The sequence below is a fragment of the Sminthopsis crassicaudata genome, chromosome 2, assembly GCF_048593235.1.
Source record: "Sminthopsis crassicaudata isolate SCR6 chromosome 2, ASM4859323v1, whole genome shotgun sequence".
Lineage (NCBI taxonomy): Eukaryota > Metazoa > Chordata > Mammalia > Dasyuromorphia > Dasyuridae > Sminthopsis > Sminthopsis crassicaudata.
In genome coordinates, this window is record NC_133618.1 from 326,898,344 (window position 1) to 326,910,669 (window position 12,326).

Here is a 12,326-nt window from a genome sequence, read left to right on the forward strand (position 1 = left end):
ACAAAAGGTTTAGCAATTGTCAATGTTATAAAATTATCCATGCATATATCTGGTAAATAAAAACTATTAATAATAAAAAAAGAAATCAACAAATGCTAAAAAAAAAAATAAAATAAAATAAAAATAGGGCTCTGGAAAGAGAAGGCATTTCGGATCATGAGGAAGATCTGAGGTCCACGCCTTGGAGGGACTATGGCTCAGAACTCTGCCTAGTCTCTTTTAATGCAGGTGGGATAATTTTATCTCCAGCAGTAGCAGCAATAAAGAGAGTTTCGGGAGCTCTCAGCCTAGAGACAGTAAGGGGTTGGAAAACTGGTCAGAAAAAAAATTATAGGGGCCCATTTGCAGGCACTTGGTACTGTTGGCACTGAATGGCAGTGCTGTCAACAGAGGTTCTGGATTGTAGTTCCAGGATGGAGAAGAATGCTAGTGGTCAGTCACAAAGGAACAGGGATTCTGGTCTCAGTTCCAAGGCAAAGAAAGCACTAGCCCTTGCAGTTGTAAGGATCTGGGTACCCTTCCTTGGTAGAGAACAGAGTATAGACTAGAAGAGCAATAAACATACCAGCTTGGAAGCACCAAAAACTTGGGAGACTCCCAGAACTTGCTATGAAAACAGAAGCATAAATAAACCGGAAACTTGGAATATTGTGCCTCCTCAAACTCAAGTGAGCAGAATCTGACTTTAACATAAAGTTCAAAGTCAAGAAATAAGATGCAATAGCGAACAAACCACAACAGAAAAAGAATCTGACCATGAAAAGCTATCATAAAACTGATGGCAGGGAAGACCAAAACATTAACTTGGAAGAACAATGTGAAAATAGTTGCAAAGACAAAAAAAAAAAAAAAATTCTAGTTGGACCAAAGTCCAATAAGAATTCCAGGAAGATTTTTTTGTTTGTCTGGTTTTTTTTAAATTTTAGAGGGAGAATCATGAGTGGTAGAGGCAAAATTTAGGGGGAATAAGTGTTACAATAAAATTATGAAAAAAAAAGTTTGGCAAAAAGAGAGACAAAAAATACTAAAGAAAATAGAATCTTAAAAAGCAAAATTGGCTTAATGGTAAAAGAAGCACAAAAATTCACTGAAGAAAAGAACTCCTCAAAAATGAGAACTGGACAAGTGGAAGCTAATAACTCCATGAGACATCAAGAATCAATAAAACAATGTAAAAAGAATGAAAAAAATTGGAAGAAGATGTGAAATATCTCATTGAAAAAAAAAAACTTAGCTGGAAAATAGATCAAGGATAATTTAAGAATTATTGGATTCCCTGAAATCATACTCAAAGAAAGAGCTTAGACATCATATTTCAAGAAATTATCAAGGGAAATTACACCAATGTCTTAGATCCAGAAAACAAAGTATAAATTGAAAGTATTCACTAATCACTTCCTGAGATACCAAAATAAAAACTCCAAAGAATATCACCAAAATTATTATCAAATGTGAGAGTTCCCAAGTCAAAGAGAAAATATATCAAGCAGCCAGAAAGAAACAGGTTAAATATCATGGAATCACAGTCAGGATCACAAGATTTAGTACTTCAAAGTTAAACAAAGACGAATGTCAAATGCATGTATCTGGAAAAAAAAAAAAACAAAAAACAAAAAACAAAAAAAACAAAACCCAAGATTTAGTGGTTCCCGCATTAAAGCACTGGAAGATGATGTTCTGAAAGGCAAAGGAATCAGGATTATAATCAAGAAAAACCTACTCAGCAAAACCTGGTGTAATCCTTTGAAGGGGAAAAATATATAATTAATGAAATAGAGGACTTTCAAGAATTCCTGATGAAAAGACCAGCACTGAATAAAAAACCTGAATTCAAATATAAGACTCGAGAGAAGCATAAAAAAGTAACCATTAAAAAAACCCATCATAAAGGACTCAAGCTGTTTACTTTTATATGGAAAGAAGGTACCTGTAACTTCTAAGAACATTATCATTATTGTGGCAGTTAAAAGGAGTTTACATAGAGGGCGTAAGTATGAGGTGATTATATTAGGTGATTCATTTTTAAAAAGGGGAAAAAAAGGATGCACTAAGAGAAAGGAATAGTAGAACAGAAAAAACTCTCACATAAAAGCGGCATAAAAGGAAGAAATGAAGTGCCAATGCTTTAATCTCATCAGAATTGTTTCAGAGGGACTACACATACAGAGACTCTTGTTTACAGATATAATTTACCCAATAGGAACAGGAGGGGAAGTGGTAAGATACATATGATGGTGGGGGAGAGAGGGTGATGGAAAAAGGAAAGGCTGATTAAGGGAGGCATGGTTAGAATCAAAATAGACTTTTGAGGAAGGATAGGATAAAGAAAGAAATTGAAGAAAATGAGACTGAGAAAAATAAACAGCAGTCATAACTGTGAATATGAATGGAAGAGATCATCCATAAAACCAGGACAGATAGCAGAATGGATGTGACACAATTGAAACAGAAAAACACAAACATAGAGTTAAAATACAGGGCTGGAGCAGAATATATTTCATCAGAAGTAAAAAAGCAATGATAGAAATCATAATCTCACAAAGCCAAAATAGATCTAATTAAGAGAGATAATCAGGTAAACTACATTTTGCTAAAAGGTAACAGATATTGAACATCAAAAAATTTTACCACAAGTTTCTCTTATAAAGGCCTCATTTCTTATACTGAATATAGAACTGGGTCAAATTTATAAAAACAAGAGCCATTCCCCAATTGACAAATGGCCAAAGGATATGAATAGGCAGTTTTGGGGAAGAAATTAAAACTATCAACAACATGTGAAAGAAGTTTTAAATCATTACTAGAGAAATTCAAATTAAAACAACTCTGATCTATCTCCTCACACTATCCCACAATGATAAAGACTGGAGGGAATAAAAGAAAAATAAGTACACTAATGAAGTGGAACAGTGAATTCTAGTATTAAGAAACAATTTGGAACTATGCTCATAGGGCTGTAAAATTGTATATCCTTTGACCCATCAATACCACTACAAAGTCTATGTCCTCAAGAAATCAAAGAAAAAGGAAGAGAATGTGTATGTACAAAAATATTTATAGCAGTTCTTTTCATGTTAACAAAGATTTGGAAGCGGAATGCTCATCATTTAGAGAATGGTTGAACAAGTTGTGGCATGGTTGTAATAAGAGTATTTCTAAGAAATGAAGAGTTGGTTTCAGAAAAAAAAAAAAAAAACATGTCAAGACCTATATGAACTGATGCAAAGTTAAATGAGAAGAATTGTGTACAGGAAAAACAATGTTATAATGATGATTAACTGCTGAAGATCTGGCTACTCTGATTAATACAATGATTAAAGAAAATTACAAAGGACTTATAATGAAAAACGCTATCAACATCTGAAGAGAGAACTCTTGAGTGTAAATTGAAGTAATTTTCTCATTTTATTTTTCTCACCTTTTTTGCTTAATGAATAACATGAAAATGTTTCCCATGTTCATGTAAATAACCAATAAATTATCTTCTCAACTGGGTAAGGGAGGGAATTTAAAGGAAAGGATTTGGAATTCAATTTGAAAATAAAATGTTAAAATTAAATAATAAATTTCAAAAAATAAAATTAAGACTGGGCATGTAGTGCATTAAAAAAAAGTAAACATGGAAATATCTTTATTCTCTTTCAATAAGCAAAAGAATAGGAAAATTCAATTTTTATTAACATTTTATAAAAAATTAACATTGGTTACTTTTTAATTACACAGACTGATGGAATAGTATAAAAGTAACAATGAAATATGGAATTTTAGCTCCCCAATACATAAACATTCAGTAAATTCTCTAGTCAAATTTTAGGAATTGTTTGCATAAAAACCTTGAGTGTGGTTAATAAAAAGTTACATGGCTTAGTAATTTTCACATTCTGGTCCAGAACTGTGCTTTCATTGAAGGAAATTCCTAATGATGAAATACCCTCTGGCAATGCATATCAGCGAGTGTTCTATAATTTATAAAATTCAAAAATTAGGTGGGGTGCCAAAAGGTTATCAATTACTGAGAATCAAATGGCCAATATGTCAGAGGCAGAACTTGAATGCAAATCAACATTAGCTCTCTAAACCAAGCTGCCTCTGAAGTAAAAAAAAAAAAAAAAAAAAAAAAAAAATTAGGATCTAAGAATTGCATTGAATATAATTAAAAATGTCTTTGGTAATTCAGAATGTATTCAATTCAGGATCTCACAATACTTAATGGTGATTATCGTGGACAGTAGCATGATCCCAGGATCAGTGTGCAAAAGTGCAAAGAAAAACATAATTATAGAATTTGAGAGGTGGAAGAGAGCTCAGAAGCAATCTATTCTAAATCATTCATAAAGGGAATGCCCAATATTACTAATTAATAAAGTTCTGGACATTTGCATGCACACTGTCACCAGAATAAATTAGATAAGAAGAATATAACGGTTCTGTTCTTTAAACTTCTAAGAATAAATTACATACAATGATGGGATTTTAAAAAGACAATCGTTTCTTAGGAGAATTTTAAACAATCACTTAAATTATCACAAAAAAGATTCAGTTCAAAGCTTAACAATCTTCTCAAAGTTTCAAAAAGTTCTTCAGATTTCAGTTTGTAGTATCTTTCCTCTGCCCACAGCATTAATTTTAAACATTACAAGAAACGTGCAATTTTTATTTGAGAGCACAATTAAAAGAGAAGCTACTTCTAGAATCCTCAGAAAAGCAGTATTTTTGCCTTTCGCATTAAGGTTTACAAAACAATGAGAAGCCTAAAATGTTACTTTCCTGAGATTTATTGCTTGCCTAGGATTTGGTAAAGCATGTGCCAAATACAAGATCATTAAAATAGGTTCTGCTACAACAAAAAAACTTAAGTTTGATTTTATGCCCTTAGTTTGTCCTGCAGTCCCTCTGACTGGAATCACTTGGTCTTTCAGGAAATTAATTGCTAGACAAAGACTTATAGAAAATCAAATATATTCTTATTTATAGGAAGGGATGTGGTTGGAATGCATGTTCCCTTAAATATAAGAAAGCAAGTAAATTTTGTACAGGATAAAAGAAAAGTCCTGACAAATGTAAGCCTTGTAGAGTGGTCAGGGTGTTGGATTTAGGAAGACTTTGGTTAGAATCTTGTCTCTGACCCTTATGAGATAGGTGACCATGGACAAGCCACTCGGCCTTTTTGAACCTGTTGTTTGAACCTGTAAAATGAAGATGTTACCTGTTATATTTATAACTTTGTTTTGAGGCTCAGTTGAGATAAACATGCAAAAATAGTCTACCTTTCAATTATTGCTATAGAAACATGTCAAGCCTCTACCCCAATAGTAAAAAGAAAAAATGTTAGTACTTCCTTAGGAAGTAAACAAAATCATGATTTGTAGAGTCAATCATTATTATTTGTGGAGGCAGGCCAATGTAGTATAAGAGCAATGGGTTTAGTGTCTTACGATTTGTCACTAGTTTCATCCACTTAGGCAAGCTACTTCTTTTGGGGCCTCCATTTCCTCATCTATAAAATTAGGAACTTCATAGAAGGTGACTGCTTGAAATCTAAAACATCATCAGTAGTAACGTTCAGAAACTTTCAAACAATGAAAAGAGAACAATTATCTGAAGTTCCTGTCAATTATCTAACTCCTCCCACAGGAACAATTTAAAGAAAAAAAGGAGTTAGGTACCATTTCTACAGAAAGCTCACAGTAGGAAGGGGAATGGACTAAGAAGTTGTTTTAAAGAGGTAGGTTAAAAAAAAATGGTAAGACCCAATTAAAACCTCTAACACATGAAAGAAAGGACAGGGAAACTTCCTTGGACTTCAGGGCTATCATTCAATCACCTCCCCAAGGACAATTAAAATGTTACTGCATGGGGCAGCTAGGTGGCGCAGTGGATAGAGCACCAGCTGAATTCAGGAGGACCCAAGTTCAAATGTGGTCTCAGACACTTAACACTTCCTAGCTGTGTGACCCTGGGCAAGTCACTTAACCCCAGCCTCAAAAAAAAAAAAAATGTTACTGCAAGAGGGGGAGAGAAGTTTGAGGGGGGTGGGGTAGGAAGATGTTAAAAGAGGGTGGGAGCTCAAAAAACTAGAAAGATTCAACCATTCCTCCTCAAAGAGGTGGAGGATAAATTTCCTGGACTTTGTATCTTTCCTTCAAACAATGAAGAACTGGGTTACAGGGGAAATGGGATGGGACAACTTCCCAATTATCAAACTAGTTTAGAGGGCTATTTCCCTATTCCACAAAGACGATTAGGAGCTGTTCAGGATTGGGACTTTTGCAGGAAGGAGGAGTGGGATAGCGTTGGGAAGGAAGCTCAAAATGCTTGCAAGAAGACACCCAGGTAAGAAATGGGGGGAAGGGGGGGAAAGAGGTCCCCATCCGAGCTGCCACCAGCTCGGGTCACTCGTCCTCGTCCTCCCCGTCCCCGTTCTCGTCCTGGTGCCGGATGTACACAACGAGCATGACGAAGCCGGTGACGATGCAGAGGGAACCAAAGGTGAGGTAGGCGATGCCCAGGAAGGGGTTCTTGCCCCCCATCCACGAGATGCTGCTGAAGATAATGCGCTTGTGGCCGTCGAAGGCCAGCACGGGGTAGTTGTAGGTGATATTCACACAATAGGCCCCGCGCGGCAGCCCCGCGGAGTAGTTACCGTGGCGTATGCGCGCGTACAGCTTGCGGAACGTGGGCAGAGCCGCCGTGCGCATCCACACCACGAAGTCCTGGTTCACGAAGCCGGTGTTGTTGGGGTCCGGGCTCAGGTCGTAGACCGGCCGCGGCCAGTTGGGCGGCTTGGTTGTGCCCTGGAAGGCCAGCTTCAGGCTGCCATTGATGGGCTCCGGGTTCTGAAACTTGACGTGGTAGTCGGTCCACCAGGCGATGCCGGTGCGGTCCAGGGGCACCTCGACATAGGCCCCGCCGGGCAGGCGCTGGTGCAGCAGCTTGAAGGAATCATTGAAGAGGCTGTTGGCAATAGCCCCGCAAGGCGCGATGGGCACGCCGGTGGGGCTGCGCTGGTAAGGCGCGCACTCGTTGGCGGGATGACGTAGCGCACTCGCCAGCCCGCTGAGCTGTTCGTCGTCTCGAGAGACCACGTAGCGGCGGTTGTTCTGGTAAAAGTTGGACAGTTCGTAGTAGAGGAACACGGGCCCCTGGAAGAGCTCGGGCAGCGAGAAGCACCACTGGCAGCTGCAGTTGGCGGGGGGCGGGGCCACGCGTTCCCCGGCCGCGGCGCAAGCCGAGCAGTTTCCCGTGCCCGGGTCGCCCGTGTAGTCATACTCCAGCTCCTTGATGCCGTTTGAAGAATAGTAGAGACCCAATCCCAGGCCGATGAAGGCCAGACCCACGCAGAAAAACAGCGGCAGGACAATGCCGGCCGACAGGAGCGGCTGCCAGGCCGGCAGGCGCTGCTGCGTGAAGGCCGTGTTGTCCGGCTGGTTGGCCCCGGGCGACGTCGCGCTCCAGGCCATGACTGTGGCGGGTCCCCTGGTGGGCGTCGAGCGGCCAAAATTGAATCCCTGAGGCCAAGATGGGAGGGAGGGGGCGCGACCCTCCACCCGGCTTGGGGGAGTCTGGCGACGGGCCCCTTTTCCCCGCTTCGGGGCTAGCTGTCCGCTGGCTTCCAAATTCCGCCTCCGCCCAGGTGAATCCTCCCTCTGAGCCCGCCCCTACCTGGGTGACAAAAGTGCACCCGGGCTCGGGCTCCAGTTGTTTTTCCGACTGAGGGAACCTCGGCTTCAGGTTTCAGGGTTCTTACCCCGCCCTTCTAGGTGAATGGCAGGCCGCAGCTTCCTCTTGCTTGGGCGGGTGGCTGTGCAGGTAGATCCGAGTTTCACTTTTGTTTCCTCTGTCAAGTGGCGGGAATCTCTGACCTCTGTTCTCTCCACACAGCCTTCTCTCGGGAGCCTTATCTCCCATCCAGAACAAAATCAGAGGCTGCTTCTTTCTTTGTTTTAGTATTACCACCTACAAATCTATTTTAACAAGGAAAAGATAGGACATTCTGCCTCTGTGGCTGTCCTGTATCCACAAAAAGAGTGTCCTCTTAGCTTCCAGCCACTTAAAGAATGTTCAGATTTCCTTTTTCTCTTCTCCCCCCAAAAGAAACTGATTTTCGGGTCTTAAGGGACTACTTACATAATTTAGCTAAGAAAGACTTGGAATCTCCACCTCCACTCCAACATCACACAGAATGAATATCCTTAAAAGGGAGCAATTTCCACAGAGCTTCTGAGCTCAGGAATTTACCTGACCACCGATGACTCTTTCACCTTTCCCTATCTCCTTCCTCCCAAACCTGTTCTTCGCCTTTAATAAAGCCTTTGGTTCCTGGTTGCTCCCTGGTTTTTTCCAGTCTATTAAGCCTGTGGTCAGCTACTTCCTTTCCTCCACCCTCTGAGGTGCCAACCCACAGCTCTGAGTAATTTCTGTCTTGTACTTTTTCTCCTATGCTTGAGTTTCCTGGTGCTATTACAAGAAAGTATCATGCCTTGCAAGACTCTTTATCTCCTCCAAACGTGTAGTAGCTTAAACTAGGCTTTCATGGCTTCAAGGCATACTTTTTTATTGGTCTTTATTTGAACACAGTCTTGTTAATTTAGCTAAATTCAAAATATCTCCCCAAGGCAGGAAAAAATATAAAAGGTATTGGGGTTCTTTCCCTTTCCCCCCTCTTTTTCATATTACCTGAAACAATACAGCATCCTATTAAAATTGGCATGTAGGGCCTTGGTGTGAAAACCCAGGGGGAACAAGGAGGAAGGAATTTTTACCTGTGCCAGGATAATGGATGTTCCCAGGTTAGGACACAAGGAAACAAAGGCAGGAACTCCCTTTTCATCTGACTTCAAGCCTCCTCCTGGCTTTTTAAGTTGTGGCTAAAACCCTACTGTGTGTGTGTGTGTGTGTGTGTGTGTGTGTGTGTGTGTGTGTGTGTGTGTGTGTGTGTGTTATTAATAGTTCCTGTTTACCAGATATATGCATGGGCAATTCCACAACCTTGACAATGGCTAAGCCCTTCCCTCCAACCTTTCACCTCCTCCCCCTCACCCCCAAAGGGCAGGCCAATACATGTTAAATATGTTAAAGTATAAATTAAATACAATATATGTATACATGTCCAAACAGTTGTAAAACCCTACCTTTTATAAGAAAACTTTCTTGATTCCCTTTAATACTAGTACTTTTCCCTCTGAAATCTTCAATTTATGCTGGACCATAGTTTGTATGTTTTCGCCTTGGTTAGACACTGAGCAGCTTTAAAATAAGACTTTTCCTCCCCATGTATCCAATTTATAGCATACTGCATGGCACAAGATAGGTATTTAATAAATTGTATTGACTGACAGAAGTGATTGCTTGTTCTCCAAGGAATAATAATCAGAAAGTGGTATCAGGTGAGGTTATCCAGGTCAAAGAAAGAAGAGATGAGTTATAGTAATTGTTGATTCCCTCTTGAGGGGTACTAAGACTGTTATCTTTTAATGTGTTACAGTAATAAACGAATTCTGCCATCTTAAGGCATGTATACAAGATGTAACAAGCCTGTCAAGACTTGTTAAAACAGATTACTGCTACTTGGTGATTCATTGCTTCCAATGGTACTGCTAGAAGGAATATGGAATATCTTGGACAAAAAACTATCCCTCACAGGAGCATAGGTGGCATCATCACTAATGCTTATTAAAAAGAAAGAAATCAGTAAAAGCAAGCATATTTGGAACACATGTAGCTGGTTTAAAAGTTTGATAGGATTTCAATTTGGGGGAGGGCGTTACAACTTAGAGTATCCAAATGTTTTATACCTAACAGGAATAAATTTATCCAGAGTTGTGCAAATTAAGAATTAACTAAGAAAGAAATCTCTTTTAGGAAAGCTGTGTATGTACATTCATAAGTTTAGATGCTATGGAGAATAGTTACAAACTAGGAAGACAGAATCCATAGGAGATAAGATCCAACAAAGAACTCGATAGTAAAATTCATGGTCTCTATATGCCAGTATTCAAACTAGTAAGATATACACAATAAGTATATTATAAAATTGAGATCCTAAAGCAAGTCTGCTAATTTGATCTCTAAGTATCACTAAGACTTGGTAGAGTGGGTTCTATGATTAGAATCTGATTATAGGTGCATATGATTTTCAAAAGAAAGGCTGAGCTCTTTGTAGTGACCAGAAACTGGAAACTGAGTGGATGCCCATCAATTGGAGATTGGCTGAATAAATTGTGGCACATGAATATTATGGAATATTATTGTTCTGTAAGAAATGACCAGCAGGATGATTTCAGAAAGGCCTGGAGAGACTTACATGAACTGATGCTGAGTGAAATGAGCAGGACCAGGGGATCATCGTATACTTCAACAATACTCTATGATGATCAATTCTGATGTGGCCATTTTCCACAATGAGATGATCCAAATCAGTTCCAATAGAGCAGTAATGAACTGAACCAGCTACACCCAGTGAAAGAACTCTGGGAGACGACTATGAACCACTACCTAGAATTCCCAATCCTATTTTTGTCCACCTGCATTTTATTTCCTTCAGGCTAATTGTACACTATTTCAAAGCCCGATTCTTTTTGTACAGCAAAACAACTGTTTGGACATGTATACATATATTGTGTTTAATTTATACTTTAACAGATTGGACATGTATTGGTCAACTTGCCATGGGGGGGGGGAGGAGAGGAGAAAAATTAGAACAAAAGTTTTGGCAATTGTCAATGCTGTAAAATTACCCATGCATATATCTAGTAAATAAAAACTATAAAGAAAAAAAACGAACTTCAGTACAAAAAAAAATGCTGGGGAAGGTTAGCATTGCTTGTTAAGATAAACAAGTTGTATATATACATCTGATAGCTCAGAAGTTTTAGTGCAGTTTTAAAAGTTAAAGCATTCAAATTTCTGAAATAACCCGTACTTTTGTCAGCCACTAGACAGGTGAGCCAACCTAGCAACAAAGTTTCCTAATAGGAAGCAGTATGTACCAAGTAATATTGCGACTACCACTATCATTCAGCATCATCTATACCGTTATTTCCCCAGTAACCTTGAAGACAGTTTAGAATCCTGAAGCTTAAAAATAGCAGTTTTTCCAACCTAATGCTCAAAGCTATTCTGAGAAACAACTCCTGTGGAGATGCAGCCTGGCAATTGCTCCTGAAGGTACTATAGTTAGTCACAAGATCAAAAGTTACGGGATCTTGGCACTGCCAAACGGTTCAATATTAGATACTGCTTTTTATCAGTGAAATGACATTACAGAAGAGGTATTAGCATTTAGTTTGATGTAGTATCCTAAGAACCATGGGACCTTTTCCTCTGACTTGAAGCTGAAAACTTACATTAATAGTTTTCCTCCATTAGAATATGAGTTGTTTGAGAGCAGAATTTGCCTTTTCTACTTGTATCCCCAGCATTTAGCACAATGCTTTGCATGTAATAAGCACTTTTATGTGAAGAAATCCAGTAACCAGGGAGGGGAAAGAATGACAGACTTTTAAAATATCAAGAGGCAAAAACGTGTGATTTTCGTTGGAATATGCTACTGACCACATAGAAAATAAGTTGGAAAAATACAACACACTTGACCCTGAAGCATACTATAGCAGTGATGGTAACTTTAAATTTTTTATCTAAGCATCCACTCTTTGATAAAATGAGAATTAGAAAACAGAATTATGTTGTTGGAAGGAACTTGAGTATCTAGTCTAAAAAATGTCCATTATAACATCCAACATTAATGGTCAACCAGGCTTGGCTTGAAGACATGCAAATGAGCAGAAATCCATTTACCTCTCAATGTAACCTTTTTTTAAACTTTTTTTTCTGGTTATACATGTACATTTTAATACATATTTATGAAACATATTGGGAAAGAAAAGTCAGAATAAAAGGGAAAACCATGAGAGGGAAAAATGAGAAAGAATATAGCATGTGTTGATTTTCATTCATTCTTCATAGTTCTGGGTCTCTGGATGTGTCATTTTCTGTCCAGAGTTTATTGGGATTGCCTCGAATCGCTGAACTGAGAACTCAGTCTTTCATAGTTGATCATCACACAGCCTTGCTGTTATTGTGTACAACATATTCCTAGTTCTAACTTGTTTTGCTCAGCATCGATTCATATAAATCTATTTAGGCCTTTCTGAGACCATTCTTGTTCATCTTTTATAGAACAATAATATTCCATTACTTTCATATATCATTATTCAGCTATTCCCCAGTTGATGAGCATTTACTCTTTTTCCAATTTTTTACCATCACAAAAAGAGCTGTTAGAAACATTTTTGCCCATGTGGGTCCTTTGGCTTTATGATTTCCTT

The 12,326-nt window shown here is 38.8% G+C and overlaps 1 protein-coding gene across 1 annotated transcript; it reads right to left on the reverse strand.

The window, feature by feature from the left end:
* Positions 1–3,599: 3,599 nt before the first annotated feature.
* Positions 3,600–9,332, reverse strand: TMEM30B (transmembrane protein 30B). The gene has a single exon (XM_074290303.1). The coding sequence runs from the start codon at positions 7,458–7,460 to the stop codon at positions 6,393–6,395; it is 1,068 nt and encodes a 355-aa protein (XP_074146404.1). The 5' UTR covers positions 7,461–9,332; the 3' UTR covers positions 3,600–6,392.
* Between the last annotated feature and the right edge of the window lie 2,994 nt (positions 9,333–12,326).